This window comes from Spermophilus citellus, assembly GCF_964194105.1.
Source record: "Spermophilus citellus genome assembly, chromosome: 2".
NCBI lineage: Eukaryota > Metazoa > Chordata > Mammalia > Rodentia > Sciuridae > Spermophilus > Spermophilus citellus.
The window spans coordinates 67,501,059-67,522,324 of NC_138183.1; the positions used below are offsets into that span (position 1 = coordinate 67,501,059).

Sequence of the window (21,266 nt, forward strand, 5' to 3'; positions counted from 1 at the left end):
ATTCTTGAACTTGAGGAGAATTTGTTTTATGAATGTCGCAGCACCATTATTTGGTGCATAAATATTGATAATTGTTATGTCTTGTTGGTGAATGGTTCCTTTTAACAGTATATAATGACCTTCTTTATCCCTTTTGATTAACTTAGTCTTGAATTCGATTTTATTCGATATGAGGATGGCCACCCCTGCTTGCTTACGAGGACCGTGTGCATGGTATATTTTTTCGCATCCTTTCACCTTCAGCCTGTGTATGTCTTTTCCAATCAGATGTGTCTCCTGGAGGCAGCATATTGTTGGATTTGCTTTTTTAATCCATGATACCAGCCTATGTCGCTTTATTGGAGAGTTTAAGCCATTAACATTCAGAGTTACTATTGATATATGGTTTGTACTTCCATCCATGTTTGATTGTTTATCCTTTTTTTAAAAAATTTAGTTTGTTTCTCCATGATTATCTTTCCCCTCGCCCTCTGTCTTTACCGAGGCACTTCCCACTGATGGTTTTGGTTATTGTTTTTCATTTCTTCCTCGTGTAGTGTTTTGCTCAAAATGCTTTGCAATGCTGGTTTTCTGGCTGCAAATTCTTTTAACTTTTGTTTATCATGAAAGATTTTTATTTCGTTGTCATACCTGAAGCTTAATTTTGCTGGATACAGAATTCTTGGTTGGCATCCACTGTCTTTCAGTGTTTGAAATACATTGTTCCATGACCTTCTTGCTTTCAGTGTCTGTGATGAAAAATCCGTTGTTGACCTTATTGGTTTACCCCTGAATGTGATCTGTCTCCTTTCTCTTGTAGCTTTTAATATTTTCTCTTTGTTCTGTATATTGGATAGCTTCATAACAATGTGTCTTGGCGTTGGTCTACTGTGATTTTGTGTGCTTGGTGTCTTGTATGCATCTATAATTTGTATATCTGTTTCCTTTTTTATTTCTGGAAAGTTTTCTGTAATTATTTCATTCAGCAGGTTACTCATTCCCTTGGTATGAATCTCTGTACCTTCTTCTATCCCCATGACTTGTAAGTTTGGTTTTTTTATGTTATCCCATAACTCTTGGATGTTTTTCTCGTGATTTTTTACCAGCCTTTCTGAGTTGGCTAGACTCTTTTCAAGTTGATATATTTTGTCTTCGTTATCTGACGTTCTGGCTTCTACTTGCTCCACTCTGTTAGTGATACTGTCAATTGAGTTTTTAATTTGGTTTATCGTTTCCTTCATTTCTAGAATTATTGTTTGATTATTTTTTATAATCTCTATCTCCTGATAAAGATGCTTAACTTCTTCTTTTATCTGTTTATGTAATTCATTCTCAATGTGTTCTTTCGCTGCTTGAATTTGCTGTCTTGTATCCTCTTTAAGGTTCCATTCCATCTGTCTAAGGTGTTCCTTGAGTTCTTTATATGACCATTTTTCTGATGACTCTAGGTCCTCCTGAATATTTAGGCTGTCCTGCATTGTTTGTACTCCTTTTCTCCCTTGCTTTTTGAAGCTGCTCATGTTACTTCTTGTTCTGTTTGACTGCTGAGTTACTGTTTACTCCTATAAATTTATTTGATATTTGGGAGGAAAGGTATTAGAAGGGAGGGGAAGAAGGCACTAAAGAGAATGAGAGTAAGCAGGTAGAATTCAAGGAAGGGGGGCTAAGAAAAATGAAAAGACAAAAGAAGAAAAAAATAGGATATTAAAAAAGAAAAAAATTAAAAAAAAATAATAAAAAAAACTAAAATTAGAAGAAAAAATTTTAAAAAAATTGTAAAAAAAATTTAAAAAACAAGAAACAAAAATGAAAATGAAAGAAAAACCCAAATCAAAAAAAAGAGAAAAGAAAAAAAGAAAAAAAAACTAATAAATGCAGTCTTAGAGTTTGATTAACGTCTCTTCCAGTAGGTGGCGCTGTGCCCACCAGGTCAAGTTTCTCCTGTTAGTACGCGGGAACCTATCACTGTGCAGCAGCTTCTCCCAGACTGGGCGAGTCTCCAATCCTGAGTGTCTAGGGCCTCCTCTTGTGTCTAGTCACTTCCCACTTTTCCTCTAGCCAGGCCCCTCTCACGGGTGCCGCTCATCACAATACTGGCTACACGCCAGGTCTGCTGTTCCCGGGAGCCCTGTTTTCATGAACGACTGGGCACACTCTTCCAGTTTGCCATTCCCTCAGACCCTAAGTTTGTAGAGCTTGGGGCTGAGAATCCTCAGCGAATTTTACTTGCCCTCCGGTAGCCACTCCCCCGGTAGCTGGTGAAAGAGACCTCAGCAGTCAGCCCTGGTGGGTGCGGTAGTTCTGGCTGCGGGTCCCGCGCCACCTCTGATTTTCTCGGGCTGGCTGTCGCACTCACGGGAGAGCTAGGAGGGGCCCTTAAGGGAGAGCTGGGAGGGGCCCTTAAGGTTTCCCTGATGTGTGGAGAGGGAAGGCTAGGGGATTACACACCTGTAGCCACAGGTTTCAATGTGATACACTTATTTTTATGAAACTCCACATGAACCTAAGGCTTGGCAAAAATCTCTGCTGGAACAATATTTGAAGCAAGATTAAAAGATTTTTGTTGGAAGTATGAATATCAAAAGGTTGGGAATCACAGTTTTATGTTGTAATCCTTAAAAAGAGACTAAATTCCCCCACTTTATAAAATCTAAGGCTGTCACAAGGTTGAGCTTTCTAGCACCCACCCTAAATAATCTTGACTCTGATAGAAGGTCCTAGATGCTTTCAGTGTAATTTTGCACCTAATTTGGGTGTGGCCTGGACTTAGTACCCTTCTTGGCTTCAACAACATACAGGCGTGCCTTAGCTGCTTCCGTCTTAAAGTCTTTCATGATTGATTGAATATTCTTTAGCTGCTTCCAAATTGATTTTCTTCTGTGGATTGCACAGAAACTGGTCTTATCAAGGTCGTGGATGGCTTTCAGTTGTTAAATCTAAAAGATGTTCTATACTAACTGTATTTGATCTCTAGCAGTCAACCAGTCAATCAACCACACTGTCCTTGAATTAATGGTTTATTGTTTGTTTCATTTTTGGCTTCTCTGACTCTTACATTCTTTTGTTTGTTTCCTACCTTATTGACTCCCTCTCAGTCCAAATATCTTTTATTTCTTGGCTAAGGTCCAGAATCATATTGGTATGGATGTTTCCCTACAATTCTCTAACCAAGACCACCTTTTAAAATTTTTCTTAACTGATCACAACTTGTCATTCTCTCAACTATTTTAATTTATCCATCATTTATCTTTCCCTCATCAGAATGTGTCATGTGTACAAGGAACATGTTTGTTTGCTTCCCATTCTCTGTAAAACATGGAACAGTGAACATCAGAGGTACTCAATTTATATTTGTTGAAATAATTGATAAAAATAGCATGTAGTGACAGGCCTGACAGGAGCAGGCTAATTGGTAGTTTTAAGTACAAAAGGTACAATTAATTAATCTGAATTGATATTCACAAAGCTTTGTTTATTCATTTTTTTGTGTGTGGAATTTTCACCTTCTGTTTATTTCATTCTTTTTTTCAGGTGGAATGCTTTGAACTTAAACACACACACACACACACACACACATAAATAAATGTATATAGTTGCTCATTTTTTCTTACAAATTTATATCAAGACTGTGGATTAAATCTTTTACAAGTTCATTTTTGCCAAAGTTGATTGCCACTCATTCACTTCTCTGATCTCTGTTCTCAGGGCAAGTGACCTATGTATGTACTTATTACAACTATGCATTTAATATGCTTCAAAAGCCATTATAGCAATTGAAATTTTGTAATATTGTAGGCAGCTGCCACAGACTATAAAACATCCTTTATAACAATAGAGTTTGACTTTAAAAAAATTTAAATGGGCTAAAAGAGTTAATAGTTATGAAGAACCTTTCTTCTCTGTAACTTTTGTGAAATTTGGGCTTTACATTTTTAGTATCCTTCAGTGCAGAGGTTCTCAAAGTGTTTCCACAGATAAACAACACTGACACTACCTAAGAAATTGTTAGAAATGCTAACTTTCGGGGCCCAGTCTGCTTCTACTGAATGAGGAACTTCAGGAGTGAAACCCAGCTATTGGTGTTTAAACAAGCCCAGCAGATGATTCTGATGAGAAACCCCTCTCTACCATATAGGAATAAAGAATTTAATGCAAAGTGTAAATGTGCAGATGTATTTGCATAAATATCAGAGGATGATATGAGTTTGAAGCTATAATTCTAATAGTCTAAGTTTTCAACATATACAGTATTGAAAATATTATATATGAAGAATAAAACTTAATTAGTAAGTACATGAAGATTTAATGAGTTTTAGCATTCATTCTTGAATTGCTCTCCAGTAGGCATGGCAACAGTATAATTAATGCTTTTATTTTTTACTTAATGTTAGAGAAGGTAAAGTTAGCAGAAATAAATATGTTTGAATTTAAATGAAAGCAAGTGATTTATTAATGATATTACTAGTAATTACTACTTTATATTTAATCTGTTTTTTAATTTATTTGGTAGTAAGAAGTTAAGTGTTAGTCACTTGAATTCTGAAAGCATTGTTTTGCTTTTTCTATTTTTTAAAAAAATGGACACGTCACTTTTCTGGTGTGTCTTTTGCCTTCAGTTGACTTGGAGCAGTCAATTTAAGATCCAGTTTGAAACTACCTCATGAATGCAATATGATGTAGTTACTTCTACACATGGCTTTGATGGCCCATGTAAAAAGTTCATAATGGGAAACTGTTTAAGGCAGAGGTTTTGGTGCCAAGCAACAGAAACCATCTCTGATTTATTTGGAAAAAAATAATTTATTGGAAGATATCTGTGGCTTTCAGGTTTTCCAGGAAGTCTAGAGAATCAGGCTGGAAAAAAGGCAGGCACAAGCGATATTAGGCAGCAACTAGACCACAGACAAAACCCCACCACAGAGGACACCATGGCATGGATAACATGCCACTGCTGTCATCCCAAACACGCTGGTCATTGCCACCCCTGTTACTGGTCTTTTTTTTTCTTAACTTAACTGCCATTGGAAATTGGGTGTGACTCCTACATCATACCATCATTCCTGTTGCTTTGTGCTGGTATTAGCCTTTGATTTAAGGCAAGTTCATCTGATTATTTTAACTTTAAGCTGATTTCCTCTGGTCCACTTGCAAAGAAGATTGGGAAGGCTGGTATCTGGTAATCTGGGCTGTTATAGTTATAAGTGGGATTTGTCTCCCCATCAACATTTACAAAGTAAGGAATTATAGAAGCATAGGGAGTGAGTTCATAGGGAGTGAGGTGTAATAAAAATTTACAGAAGTATCTGTTATAATGAATCAGTGAATGCACAGTGATAAAAAAAGGGACTAGAATTCTACGCAACAATGTAGGATATAGATCATTCTGACCATAAATTACAAAATTTTAAATTGTTCAATAGTATTTAAGGTATTAACAGTTCCCTGGAATTAATGAATTTTCCTATGTGGGTAGTGACTATGTCAGCTTTATTTTATTGGAGAAATCTCTTCTTTCTCTCTCCCCACAGCACACAGTACACACACAAACACACACACACACACACACACACAAACACACACACATCACTTAACCATTGGTTGTCTGACTGTGTGCTATGGAGTCCTGGGATGAAAGGAACGGCTTAGGTCTGGCTGTATATCATGCGAAGAAGAGAAAACAGATTCTGCTCTGTCTTCTGGGTCCCCTTCAACTGGAACATGTTTCACTTTTATTTATTTGATATTTTGAGGTCAATATTTAACTTTAATTAGACAAGAGTTTATGCATCATACTGAACACTGAAAGTAATTTAGCAAGTTATCAAATAATGAAGAGAAAAGAGTAGCTGACCTTCTCTTTGTTTATTAGAATCTTGACCTCAGACAGTGGCTAATCCTTTTTTTTTCCTTTTTCTTTAATTAATTTAAAAAATTTATATATGACAGTGGAATGCATTACAATTCTTATTACACATATAGAGCACAATATCTTATATCTCTAGTTGTATATAAAGTATATTAACACCAATTCGTGTCTTCATATATATATATATATACTTTGGATAATAATGTTCATCACATTCTACCATCATTAATAACCCCATGCCCCCTCCCTTCCCGTTCTACCTATCTGCCCTTTTTTTCCCCTTGGTGTAACCCTTCATTCTTTGGCCTTAGGTCTTTGTTCAGGTTGTTTCTTTTTGGCTAGAAGATTCTTCTGAATTCACCTATCCAAATGCCCCTCTACCCTGTCCCAACTAAATCCAAACTTCTTGTGATTATCTAAAACAACTGTGTTTAAGCTTTTGAATCTACCAGTGAAGAAATCACACATACATTTTATACTCAGGTACATGCATGTGCATATGAACATGTATACTGTTTAAGGCAGAGGTTTTAGTTTCTGACAGAAACTAAAGTTCCTAAAGTTAGTTCTTATTCTCACTAAGTGTAATATGCTCTGGTGTCTTAATCTAGTCTGTCTGTTCTATTTTGTTGTTTTTAAAAAAATGCTATTGTGACCTTTTGAAATTTATTTAATGACCCTCTACTGGATCATGAATCACAGTTTTAAAAAAAAGTGTTTATTTACTCTGCCTGCATGTTTAGTTTTTACCTTCTTATTTAACTTCCTTTTTTATAATAGCCTTTTCAAAAAAATCTAGAATGTTATAGACTTATATCATTTCTTCCTAAATATCAGCATCTTTTCTGTGTTTTGGCTTTTTCCTGTGTTGTAAGAATTTTTGTACTCTCTACCTGATATATTCTTTACCCCTATTTTCTATAGGGCTGACTCCTTTTCATCTTTTAGTCTCAACCTAAATATCTATCCTTCAGAGATAACATTCTTTGACTATTTAGTGTGTCTCCTCCCATTTGTTTTAATATTTTATTTTTCTTTTTATATTACCTAAGAACATTTATACTTATCTTATTTCCTTTCTTATTTTTGCCCACATAGTCCTTATATTATATAGCCCTTATGATAATAGAGATCATGTTTGTTTGGTACCGTTATATTCTAAGTGCCAGAGCAAACGGTTAGTAAATATTTGTTAAAATAATGCATACAGTGTAGTCTGAAAATTACATTACATTATTCACAACTAATGTAAAATATTATAATGATCACCATTACTATATTCTATCCTTGTAATATAATTTATGGCATGAAATTTGCAAGCCGTTTTATTTTCTTAATGTATTACTTTCATATCATTGCTTGATTTTTATAGTGACAAGCCTATTGGGAGGATATGTAAAACCTTGGTAAAACATAAAACACATGATTTAGAGAGACTGTGTATCTGGACTTGTGGATAAGACAGTAGAAACTCAAGGAAACAGAAAGATTGGCTATAATAAATAAGTAAGCAGAGAATATTCAGGGTCATGCTTAGACTAGGTATATGCTAAAGCATGATGGGATGAAGGCAGCACTAATTTACTGAAGTAAATGGATCAGAGTTCTGACATTTACATAAAACCTTATAATATTAGAGTTGAAGAAGCTTCTGTCAGCAAGTATCACATATCTGTGTGTTCACATTCATTACTGGATACATTTGAGAAACAATGGAAAGATTTCTCTTCTACTGTAGAAACAATATGACACATTATTTTCATGACAGTCTGTGGAAATCAATAAAACAAAATGAACACAGCAGCATCTTTTAAATGTGCACAAAATTGCTTAGGATTTAGCTATTTCAGGAATATATAGTCCATAAATAGTTAGCTGCTTTCAATTTGATATGCCAAAAATTGAGTAATTTTCTTGAACATATGTTTTAGAGATTTCTAGGGGAAATAGTGTGCAAGCAATAACTCATATGAAGGAGTATTAAATATATACAATGTGAAAAACATGCTGATCTGATGTGTCAGAATTAAAGAATCTTATTTCTACTACCTAAGTAGGAACTACTTACTTTTGCTGTTGGTGCTTCTTTTTAAAAATAAATTCTTCAGTTTTTGTTCAGGAGCTGAAAGCACTTAGATATGGAAAAGTCTTTTAGGAGATGCTTGTGCATGACTTCAGCTCAGACTCAAATTATTCCAATAAATGGATTAAAGCTGGCTTTCTTAACTTTAAAGAACAGTGACTAAAGAAATCATGTCTGCCTCTATTATTCAACCCAGTGTTTTAAAGTCTCCAAGTGTATTTTTGTCCAAGCGAAGTTCAGACAATTCATGACACTTCATTTCTTGACATAATTTTTTTACTCTTTAGAAATTGCCAGTCTTTAGCCTGAATTGTGTTTATGCAGTAGCCAAACTTTCTTCATAGTCCTATCCTCCATGATTGATATTGGAGTAATGGTGATAGTTTATAGATTGGACATGCTCTTTAGCAACTTACTTCCTTCTGCTGTTCTTTGGTTATTTTTCTAGCTCATGAATCACATCCAGCTAGAAGGAAGTATGAAAATTAAGTAGTTTGTTTTTTACTGTTACATTTTTATACTGAGTATTGGGTAACATAGAGTTTATACATATCTCTGTGATGCATTTGTATTACTTTTTTCACCAAGAAATAATTACATAAAAAGGGCATGCCGGAAAGATAGAGTGATTTAAATCCCTTGGGATATTTCTCCTATAATGGTGTGGAAATTCCATGATTATTGAACTTCTAATATTCAGTTGTGTGGTGGTAAATATCTTTTCACTTGGCTCTGCCTTATCCAACTATTCTTTTTCACCACAAGGGCATCATCAGCATGGGTGAGAATTCTGGGTGAGAAGAGGGAATAGTTAGGTGCTAGTAAACAGTGAGTTAAGGGGTCAGGAAGTACCAAATAGCAACAGAAAATTCATATGCCCTATATACCACCTGTTATGGCTGTTCCTTAGTATTTGTTCTCATGTATCATTGACATGCATAAAATGTTAAAGTTTTTTTATGTTATGAAATAATTGAGAGTGTGGGCTCAGTTCAGATTCTAAATCAATGGTTCATCAGCTGTGTGCTCTGGACAAAGCTTCTTAACCTACCCAAACTGCAGTTATTCAGCTTGTGTATGAAACAAGAATCATAACTATACCTACCTCAAAGAGTAGTCATAAATATTAAATGAGTTAGTTTGTGAAAAGCACATAGAATAGTCAGTTACATAGTAAATGGTCAATAAATATGAGCTACCATTAGTTATTATTGTATTTTCTATTTGCAAAATCTACCTTCTGTTAAAAGGTATACTTATTCTCCCTGTTTGGAATATTGAAAAGAAAGTCATCACAGTGTGCTATATCTTTCAAAGTCTTTATTGTCCTATATCTATCTGTACAACTTATTTGACTATACTTAAATACCAACATCAGGTTGTGTTACTTTAAGCACAGTTAAATGAGGCCACTGTTGTATTATGTGGGCATAAATTAAAATGGCCTCATTTCTCTTGTTATGTAAATTTGAAATCAACATGGTTATTTTACTTAATAAATGAGGTTTCCAGAAAATAGAGCAATGGTGAAACAAATGTATACACACATACATATATATTTAGATGACTTTTTTTATCTGTTAAAAGAATGTTCTCTAGGGTATTGTTTCTATCATCACCCCAAACTAAAATTTATACCTGAAGTTGTTATGGTGCTTTCTGGAAAGGATTAATATTATCCAATATGAAGTACTTTCTGAACACCATTATAATCTTACTAATATTCATACTGTAAATTATAGCCATTACAATGGCTTAAAAATACAGAAATCTTTAAAATTTAGGCATGCTTTCTCATGTTTTAACAAACATAAAAGAATTTGTATTATTGAAATTTATGAATCTGGTTATTATATCCAGTATACTTTAAATAGAATCATGTTTTAATTTTTTGACCATGTAATGTACTCATTGTGCACCAGCAACATATTAAGTATTGAGATTACAGATGGGAAGAAGTAAAAATTTCATGGGAATACAAAGTTATGAGAATAAGCATATTGAGAGTTGTATTTCCGGAATACACAGTGTTAGAAAAATACAGAAAACAAAATATAACATCACTCTGAGGAGTGGTAATGGAAAGCAAAAGATGCAGAAAATAATTCAAAATAAGTAGCTTAAGATGAGAGTTTAAGGATGATTATGATGAAGAGAAATACGAAGACCTTCTGGGCAGAGGAAACCATATGTAGTAAAACAGAAGCAAGAGAAAAATCACGCTTTGGGAGCATGAGCAAAATGGTCATTATAATACTAGTGAAAAAAGCCTTCGAGAATGTGGCTAGAACTGAGTCCTAATATGTAGGCATCAGACTCTCAGGCTTTCTATAAATCTGTCAAAGTTTTTGAACATTTTCTGAAGGAAAGAGAGAATTTTGAAGGCAAGAGGGAATCATGGAAAGATTTTCAAGTAAAGTTTTGTTTCCACAGTTGCATTTTACAAAATTCCTGTAGAAACAAAGCTGGAGCAGCAAAGTTGGAAGTAGGTTGGAAGAGAGCCCAATTCGTGGAATGGAAACCAAGTATAAGCAGTTATAATAGAGAACATTATGAATTAAGGCACTGAATATGAGAAGAAAAAAGAGAATTGGAAATTTTGAATTTTATTTAGAAGGTAAAATTGATAGCACTTTGTGATTCATGTCTTTCTAAGTGAGGGAAGAATCAGCATTATTTTCCAAAACTGAAGATGGTGGTGCTGCTCACTGAGAGGATAACTATAGAAGAGCAAAACAGAGAAGTAATCTCATCATACTTTAGATTTTACATATGAAGCTGCCCATATATTGTGGGGTTTCCTAATAAAAATAACTTTTGATTGGCTGTTAGAAACTCAGATTTAAAATTCTTAATATATAACTAGAAAATAAAGGAGGCAGAGATATCAACTCTGATGATTACTTACTATGAACAGCATCTGTTATGTAGTAGGTGATAAGGCAATGGTATAACTTAAAATAAGCATAAAAATCTGAACCTCAGAAAATAAAGTGCCAGGAAAATGGAGACAAAAAATAAAAGTAGAAACAAAATGCCTTTGAAACTAAGGGACAGGAGTGGTTAAGATAGAAAAGCCTTAACAGAAGTATAGGAACTGTTTGAAAACGTGCATGCCATACTGTCACGCGTGACTAGCTCTGGGATGTGAAATTAAAGAAAATAGCACGAACTGGGGAATTTAATTTTGTATTTGAATTTTTAAAACATAATATGTTATATTTTTGTGACTGTACATTTTTGTATTTCTGTATATTTTTGTAACTTCTGTGAACATTTAAGCATTATAAAATTAAAAGGAAATTCATCTTAAAATGTAAGTTAGAGTCAATTGAAAATGAAAAATAAGTTAAATCAGAACAGAAAAAAAAAGAGGAAAAGGGCAATATGGAGTGATCAACAATGTCATACTACAGATTGGTTAAAAAAAGATGAGGGCTGACAGGAGCCTTTGAGCTTGATATTTAGAGTTGGTCACAAATGACCTTATTAAAAGCAATTTAAATAAAAGACTAGGGACAGAAGCTTGACCACAGTTGTTAGAAAGCAGAAAGTGAGAACAAGAAGGGGGTTGGGGGCATAGTTATCTCATAATGGAGAGGCTTGGGTATGAAGAAAGAGATGTTAGATAGGGATTTGGGGTCCAAGATGGGAAAACTGTTTTTGCTCAAGGTCCTTATGGTAGTAAGAAGGAGATTCATGCAAGCTACCTTATTCATGGAGGGGTATTAGGAGTCATTCAGGAAAGTGAAGAGATGTAGAAAGTTCACTTGTCAGCCTCCATTCATGACACAGCTGTTTTTCTAAAACTGGGATTTGCAAGGGTTTTTTGTTTGGATTGGTTTTGTTGTTGTTGTTGTTTTTTGGAACTGGGAATTGAACCCAGGGTGTGTGGGATGGTGTTTTACCTCTGAGTCATTTTTAAAATTTTTTTATGTTGAGGGTTTCACTAAGTTACTAAGGATCTTGCTAAGTTGCTGAGGCTGATTTCGAACTTGTGATCATCCTGCCTCAGCCTCTCTAGCCACTGGAGTTACAGGTGTGCATCTCTGTGCCTGCCTGGCAGGTGGTTTTATAAGGAAGTGAAAAAATCCATCAGCAAGATTCCTTTGAGTGAAGTTAACAGCAGAGCTTATTTATATGCCCATGATAGGCAGCTGAAGAAGGCCAACCCCCTAAAGTATAGAAGGGTGCTGAGATACCTTTTTAAGAAATGTACCTTTAATTTGGAAAATACACCCAACTATTTCCAGGAATTAAGTTTCTTACAAAAATGAAAAGTTAAACTTGTCATATTCCAAAGACTAAATTGTCTATTTTAAATAGACCCATATTAGAAGATAAATTAAACAGATGATATAAATCAGCTAGTAAATTTCTCCTTTCTTCTTCTTCTTCTAAAGCCGAACAACAACTTATCCTTACACAGAAACACAGATGTACAGCCAAAACACTGGAGGAAATTACTTTGATACTCAAGGGAGTTCTGCACAGGTGACTACCGTGGTCTCCTCCCACAGTATGGTGGGTACTGGTGGGATCCAGATGGGTGTCACAGGAGGTCAACTCATCAGCAGCTCTGGAGGAACCTATCTGATTGGCAATTCAATGGAGAATTCTGGTCACTCAGTGACGCACACTACTCGGGCCTCCCCAGCAACAGTAAGTATTCATTTGGTCAGTTTAGCTTCTTGATGACTTCCATTGTACATTATTTCCTCTGTAGGGGAAGAGAACCACAAAGACTGGACTGGGGCAAGAATGTGTTAAGCAATTATAGTATTATGATTGTGTATAGCATGTAGTATATATATTATTACATAGAATGTTACTGATATGTGTGCCCCCAATTAAATGAATTAGGAACTTTTTATCAGTAATAGGAAGTTAGAGTTGAGTTGTACTCCTAAAACTGCTGATTTTAATAGGCTTTCTTCAGTGATATTATTAAATACTTGCAATTTCTATTGAAATAACTTTTTATTATGCTACTTACTTTATAAGGTAAATGCCAATTAGTAAAATAGAAAATAAAATATAGTTTAATGTGGAATTTTCCTCAGTTTTTTCACTTGCGTTTATTCCAGCTCATTCTCAGAGGTGTTAGTTATGTAGGACAGTTTTCCCGTACCTTAGATATTTAAGTTTTATCATATTCACCTCCTGCCTGTAATATTATTTACTTAATACATTTTAAGCCTGATTCACTTTTAAAATAAAAAGTCATTTGTATTTTTGTCCCCTAATTCATATTGAAATCAGTACTTAACTAGTAAAATTTAAAAAGGCTGCCCAAGTGCCATTTGTAAAGTCATGTTCTATTCTACCAGAGATTTGTGAAGCACATATACAGTTGATTCAGATGAAAAATATTTATGTTGGGACAGGGGTTGTGGCTCAGCAGCAATGAACTTGCCTGGCATATTTGTATCTGGGATTTCAAGTTTTTAAAATTAAATACTTTGACACAATATGCTTGAATGTGTTCAAATGATGTCACAGAAATAATCATAGAAAGTAAGTAGTATAAGATTAAATATCAAACTTAATAACCTGAATTTTCTATTTTTATATCAACCAAGTATATAAGAGAGAATGATCATTTAAATTGAAGTGGCAGTGAAATTGATTTTATAGATATTTCATATAAAAGGGTAGTAGGGATTTGAACTAAGTAGATGTATCCTTTTCCCACCACCTTACCATAGAGTTTGTTCTTGAAATGAAATAAGGTAGAAATAAAGTTGGGAGAAACACTAAGAGAGATTTATATTTATTATTTAGTGGATTTTCTTCAAGATGTTATATGTATGTGGTAAGTACTTTGCATATACTTTGTGTATTTGTGGTGATTACATATGTTCACACTTTCATCATTTAGTGATTTTTTTTCCCTAATCCATTTTTAAAGCCTTTTGTTTTTAATTCAGGATTTGTTATTAACATCAGAATAGATAACTAGCTGTTCTAAATGGAGAGTTCCTTTCTGTAATTTGTGCTTTTGAAGCATTTTGTGTATTTGTCTTGTGCTGTTACTGATATTAAATATAGTATTTCTAAACCTTTTGGTCACACCAGTATGTTTATATAGATTAGAAAGTAAAGAGAATTGCCATTAATAATTCATAGACTCTCCGGACCTCAGTTCCCCTATCAATAAAATAAGGGGTTGTTTAAAGTAAATTATTTCCTAATTTCCTTCTGGCTTTTAAGAGTCATAGTATTTTTTAAAAAATTATAAAATACTATGTGAACATAAACCACAAAAGGAAAAGGAGAAAAAAGGTACCAGTACTTGATAGCACTACTAATGAAGGCCACCTAGAAAGTTATTTTCCATGCAAATCAAAGTACTTGCCACTTATTGAGTCCCTAGGAAAACTGAAAAGCAAGGCAAATGTGTACTTTCACACTTTTCTTTTCATCTACCCTCTCTCATGTTGGTATCCCATCCTTTCCTACCTTACCTTCTCTTGCCATTCCCACTTGCCTTCACACTTATTTTAGCTACTTGTTAAACATCCCCAGCAACCATATTTAGGTTTATTAAACTGACTAGTTCTATCACTAAATTAGCTAAGATGTATATTCCAAGTCATATAAATATATTTGCAAACATTAACAGAGAAAAAATATATATAAACATATATATATATCTACATATATGTTTATATATTTGTATTTTTATATATATACATGTATATATATTTAGTTAGATGGATAGAATTTTTTGATGAAGGTCTTCTCTATAGTACAGGAAAAGTAACATTACCCTTTCAGTTTCCCAATACACAAATATGATATGTGATTTTTACTACATTCATCAATAAATTAGACAATAAAATTACTAAATATAATTGACAATATTTGAAAATTCTTCTAAGAATCATCAATTCATAATATCAATTATACATATTAATTTACATTTTAAAATATTCATATTTGCGATTGATTTTTTAATGATGAAAATTCTGTCTGAAATGATTTTGGGGTTGTTTTCCTTTTTAATAAGAATATTTTTTATTTTTTAACAAAAAGTATAAAAATTGAAGATATCTTTTATATGAAAATAAAACACAATGTACCTTCATCAAATCCCATGTGGTGGTACATACTTATCTACTAGTGTTTATAGTATTACCTTGCATTTATTACCAAAGGATGTACTTTATTTAGATCCCCCTCTCAATCTGAAGATTTTCATGAGTTTAATTCAGAGTGAGAAAATGATTCCCAGTATGCACTTCACATTATAATAGTAAAGTTAGCAGTGTTTAATAAGGACTATGGACCTAATTAAGATTTTCTACCAGCCTCTTCTTACCAAATGTTAGAAAATTGGTCAATTTTTGTTTGTTTCAACTTGTAGAAATCAAGACTTTTTTTTTTTTTTTTTTTAAGTAGGTGCTTATTTGCCAGTTCATTGAAGGGAATTTGCTTGAATTCATCTTTTTTGTTTACCATAGAACCACACAAAATGGTGTATTTGAGCACAGTCTTTGGCAACTACTTGGTCAAGATTCAATCTATTTTTTTCCAAATATTGGGCCAAATTGTACTAAGTTCAGTTTTTCTGGTTATTCTTCTTGCTCAACTTATAACCTATAGCATGAATGATTCAACTGACTACATAGTAGTATCCTATATTGTGGACAAAATTCCTGACTGGAAATTATGCAGTCAGCTCTTTATACCTACAGGTTTCACATCCATGGATTCAACCAACCTCAGGTAGAAAATATCCAAAAAAAAGAAACTTGTATATGTACTGAACATGTACAGATTTTTTGTCACTATTCCCTAAATTATATAATGTAATAACTGTTTATATAGCATTTACATTTAAGTGGGTATTGTAAATAATAAATAATCTATAGACATGATTTAAAATATACAGGAGGGGGTGCTCATAGGTTTTATACAACTGCCACACCATTTTACATAAGGGACTTGAGAATCTACAGCTTTTGGTGTCTGAGGAGGTTCCTAGAACCAGTAGCCTGTAAATACCAAGGAATTTTTTAGTCAACTGGACTATTACTTACAAGCTTAGAAGTAAGTGGAATGTAGAGTCAATACATTCAGTTGATGTGGAACTAGTTAAATTTGGATACTTGGGAATAGCAACTGCCCACTCTTATTCAATTCCTGGCTAACAAATTTTCTTGCAGTGGTTCTCAGAAAAATTGTGTTGACTCCCTTTTACATTCAAACTATTTCTATACAGAATACATTCATTTAGAATTATTAGGAATGATATCCTACCACAAAGAAAAGTTTACCTTAATGTATAAACAGTTTCTCAAGGTATACGGATGAAGAAAGCTGGTTGTTTTATGCTCATCATAGCATAGTTTATCTTAAACTATACAATAATTAGTAATATGCTTTAAAAAGCTTTATTTGCGCCTCCTGTAGTGTTTCTATTCCTATAATCAAATGGAGTTTGATTTGTGGAGTTTTTGGGGTTTTAAGCATTTCAGACTGGGCTATGAAAGCTAATCTTAACGCCTTTATTTATTTACTTTTAGTAATTATGTATGTTAAATGGCTTTTGCTAAGATTAGATTTCAATAAGAAGCATAAGAAAAATGTTTTGAAATTGATATTCATATTTCTTTCATTAATATAAAATATTATAATTTAGTTTTTGGAAGAAAATATGAATGTCTATCTGCTGTAAAAGTTTAGCTTAACTTATTTATATAAAGCTAAGAATTTGTATCAGACTTTTAGGTACTTTTATTTTTTTAATCCTTGGGTTTATATGCTTATGAATTTGGAATAGGGAAATGCTTTTTCTAGGATGAATGTTTTTAGTTCCCTGAAAAATCATTTTACCTTCTTATTTTTTTTTTTGCTGATATGGTGCCAATGGCCATTTGCTTTGTTTGAAATTTTTTGTTAATTTCATTTCTTAGAACCAACCAATGTTATCATGTTCTTTATGCATCATTCGAGAAACATTCTTTGAATATACAAGCAGAATTCCTTTAATTTTTTCAGATATATTATAGCAAAAATACTTAATTTTGCTTTCCCCCTACCTTACAGCATGATTTGGAGTTTGTTTTTTCATATCAGTACATTGAAGGACTCCTTATATTTATAAAAAGTGATTATATTAAAAGTAGCTGAGCTGGGTGCAGTGGTGCATGACTGTAATTAACTGTAATCCTAGCAACTTCGGAGATTGAGGCAGGAGGATGGCAGGTTTGAGGCCGGCATTTACAACTTTAGACAGACCCTGTCTGAAAATAAAAAGTACAAGGACTAGGGATGTAACTCAGTGGTACTGTGCAACTGAATTCAATCCCCAATACCACCCTTTGCCAAAAGAAAAGTAGCTGAGTTGTTCATCTATCTTACTAAAAGAAACACTGTGTTAAAATAATGATGGATTATTGGTTTGGGCTATATTGAGATTAAAAAAACAATGTAATTACATGAGATGAAAAGTGTCTGTTTAATTATCATATATATAGGCATTACTGAAAGAAAATAATTTTTAAGTTAGTAGTATGCAAATTGTGCATAATTCATAGTTTTTATTTTAAAAAACAATTTTATGTTCTAGTCAATCTCAATGATTAAGGGAATAAAACACTTCTTCACTTATTCAAGCAGAAGCATGTATCTCTATTATGATCTTAGCATTTCCTTTTTCCTATGTCCCTTTTCCTCTAGGGCAATCTGAGCCATCAAATGAAACTCCTTAGACACAGTACAAATCTTCTGCTTCTTGTACTAAATCATAAATTGACTGAAGGTTCTAGGACATGATTTTCAAAGCACTTAATAAAATGGGACTTTGAGTGATTTGTGGTCTCCATCATTTCATCTATATTCCATTCAGCTGTCAGTCAGTTTCACATTGCTCCAGCCTTGAAGCTGATGAGACCTAGAGACAGTAATTTTACAGTTAAGGCTATAAAACATTTTTCTCCTAGAAATCTTGATAAACTAGAAGAGTAAGACAAACAGAATGACATGGCCTTCAGTCTCTTTTGAGTACAACCAATGAATTCCCCTGAAATTTTAATGCAAATGTAGTAATAAGTATTTTTATTTTCAGCTATTTTAACTTACATGGCATTTCAGAACAGAGGTGTATTATAACATTTCCAGAAATATCTAGGAAAAAATCAGGTAAATCAGATAAAACATGAAATGTATTAGTGGCAAAATGAAATAGACTGTTTCCTGTGAATAGCTTCTAAGTTAGACCCAGAAAGTTTCAGTACTGTTTCTTCTAATTTAATGGGGTACAATACAACACAAGGCCTATGACCAGTTATCACTTTTCTAATGTGAGGGAATTTCTTCATGACCCATTATTTGTTCATCCTGTAAACTGTATGATTTGATTACCACTCTTTCAGTATGTATAATTCCAGTTCTGTTTATTGGCTACGGAAATTATCTGGTTCGTCTTAAAATCTAGCTACAGTGTTTAATTTAAACTGTGGATGGCAGTAAATTTCATGGGTTAAAAGTTTTATAATGTAGCTACAGACTGTTAGAAATAATTTTAAACATTTATTTTAAATTTGCTTGGTGTAAGTTTTAGTGACTTTCCCATCTGTCTCATAAGAATGGAAGGTGTGATATTTAATTGTGCTTTCCAAAGTACAGAACAAATGCAGTAAGGCAAGAGAAGGAAATTAAATATAAAAATAGGAAATAAAGAGGTTACAGTTTATAGATGATATAATTGTGTACCTAATAAAAATCATAGAGAATCAGACGAAACTGTAATGTGAGAGGTGACTGAGTTAAAAATTAGTATATGATAAAATCAACAGCTTTTCAAGATGCAAAAAACAGTAATTTTAAAAAAATTTGATAGAAGCAGAGGTCTTATTTACAATAAAAAACAAAAGTATATGATAATAAACTATTAATGTGTGTATAAATCTAACTGCTAAATAAAATTTTTTGAAATTCCTGAGGGACACAAAAGGAAACTTGAGTAATTAGAATACATACCATATTCTTAGATAAGAAATATCAGTATCAAATGTTGACTCTCCCTAAATTTACATAAGAAGATATTTTAACATAATCTCAATCAAAATACCAATATATTTTTTCTTTCTATAAATAAATATATAAGTATAATAGAGAAACTTTTGTAAAAAGAAAAAGAATAGGGAACGAGCAGGGAGGAAACAGACAACTGCTTATGAAAAAGGTATAAAATTATAATTAAAGCAGAATTGTCTAGGCACAGTAATAGACCAGCGAATGGAATAGATTAGAAAACTGAAATAGGACAAATGCATATAGGAATATAGTAGAGAATAAAGGTGACATTGCCTGTCAGTGGAGAAGTAATAAATTATTATTAAATAAATGATGTTTTGAATAGTAGGATAAACAGTTTAGAAAAGAAAATTAAATTAGTTCCATACATTATTCCTTATACCAAAATTAAATTTCACTTGGATGGAAAATGTATTTATTATTCTCTTCAAGTAGAAAGCATGATGTAAAATCCAGACGCTATAAAGAATGTATTGATAAACTCAATTACATAAAAATGAAAACATTCTGTATAACAAAAAGCCCAATAAACAAAGGCAGTGGAGAAACAATAAAATGGCTTAACATGTTGAAACATTATAGTCAAAGGAGTAATTTCTTTTAACATGTAGACTACTTTTACAAATCCATAGAAAAAAATTAAAAATGGAGATAGTTTGACCACTGCAAAGGAAATGAAAAATATAGTATGATTAGATACCATTTTTCTTCTTGTACCTGAGCAAAGCTGAAGAAGTAAGCCTTGAGAAGTGTATAAGAAATTAGGCATTCTCAATCACTGTTGATGGGAGTCTAAACTGGTACAAGATTGGAAAGCAATGTAGAAATGTTTATTAAGTTGAAAATACACATATCCTTTGAACCAGTGAGTGTACCTCTAGAATTTATCCTACAGATACACACACACACACACACACACACACACACACACAAATACTGCATAAACAACTATATTTCTTGTAGTTACTTGTTAAATTAAAATAGTGGAAAATCCTAATATTTATCCTTTCTGTGGATTTTTCAAAAAAAAAATATATATATATTGTGTGTGTGTGTGTGTGCGTGCGTGTGCGCACGCGGGCGCGTCACTGGGGATGGAACCTAGGGCCTTTTGCATGCTAGAAAAGTGGTTTATCATTGAATTACAGTTCCTTAGTGTAGTTTTAAACAAAGTGAAACATTGCATATATACTTTAATGTGGAAAGATATCCAAAACAAAAAGCCAAAAGCAATTAAAAAATTAAGGAGTAATGTATGTGTGTGTGTAAATAAAACCATGTATTTGTACATGCTTATATAGGCACAAAGACATCTTTAGACATATAATAGATACATGTAACTAAAAAGAAGTGGGAGGTGTATGAATATAATATCTTAAGAAGTAATTTGTTTAAAATCTCAAGCAATGTAGTAATGATTGTAAAGTTTATCTAATTGATCTTATTCTCCAAATGCATGTAGTTGAAATACCTTTTCGTCAGGTGCCAGTATTAAGCTTGTCTATAAGGTGTCACAATTGAAATTAAACCTTGATCCAAAGTCCTCCTTCTTAAATGTTAATTTTATTTCATTAAAGTTATACATGATAGTGGTGTTTATTTTGACATATTAAAAAATATGTGTAACATCGTTTTCTCTATTTCAGTCCCCAATACTACCCCTCTATTCTCCTCCTCCCTCCCTGATTCCCTTTCTCTACCCTATCAGTCTTCCTTCTGTTTATTTCTACTTTAATTAATGCATTATATATAGTCCTTTTTTAGACTGTTGAAAGTTTAGACAATGAAACTTGCACTAAATTTAGTTGTTTGTTTTTTTTTTACAGCCATTCTTATTCATTATTTTGGAATGAAAATGAATGTTTTGTATTTGTGTATTTGTATTTATGTATTTAGACCAAATTATTTTCTTATTTCATAGTGCTTACATTTTATAACATTTAAACCTAACCACTCCCCTCCATCCCCACTCCCCAGAGCTGGGAATTGAACCTAGGGCCTCACACATGCTAAGCAGGTGTTGTACCATTGTGCTATACCCCAAACCCTTGGATTACTTTCTTTAGTTACTCTTTCTCTCAAACATTTATGAGTAATCACTGTTTACTAAGCACTTCCACAAAAGGGAGGGTTCATCCAACGGACTAATGGAGCTAGTCATGGCACTGAAAGCCACCTAATCTTCTTCAAGGCAAAAATGGAAATCCACAAATAGTCCTCAAACTTTTGTTAAGTGATTAATTTTGACGTTTCTCACCATATTATTTTAAAAGGTATAAATGTTAATAAGCT

The 21,266-nt window shown here is 33.0% G+C and overlaps 1 protein-coding gene across 2 annotated transcripts in view; it reads left to right on the top strand.

Annotated features, from left to right (window-relative positions):
- Positions 1-21,266, top strand: part of RFX3 (regulatory factor X3) — a 329,303-nt gene that overhangs the window by 195,573 nt on the left and 112,464 nt on the right. For both annotated transcript variants that reach the window (XM_081282601.1, XM_081282602.1), the window contains exon 4: positions 12,332-12,590. In XM_081282601.1, the coding sequence (XP_081138727.1) occupies positions 12,332-12,590 (259 nt within the window). The remainder of the gene's footprint in view (positions 1-12,331; positions 12,591-21,266) is intronic.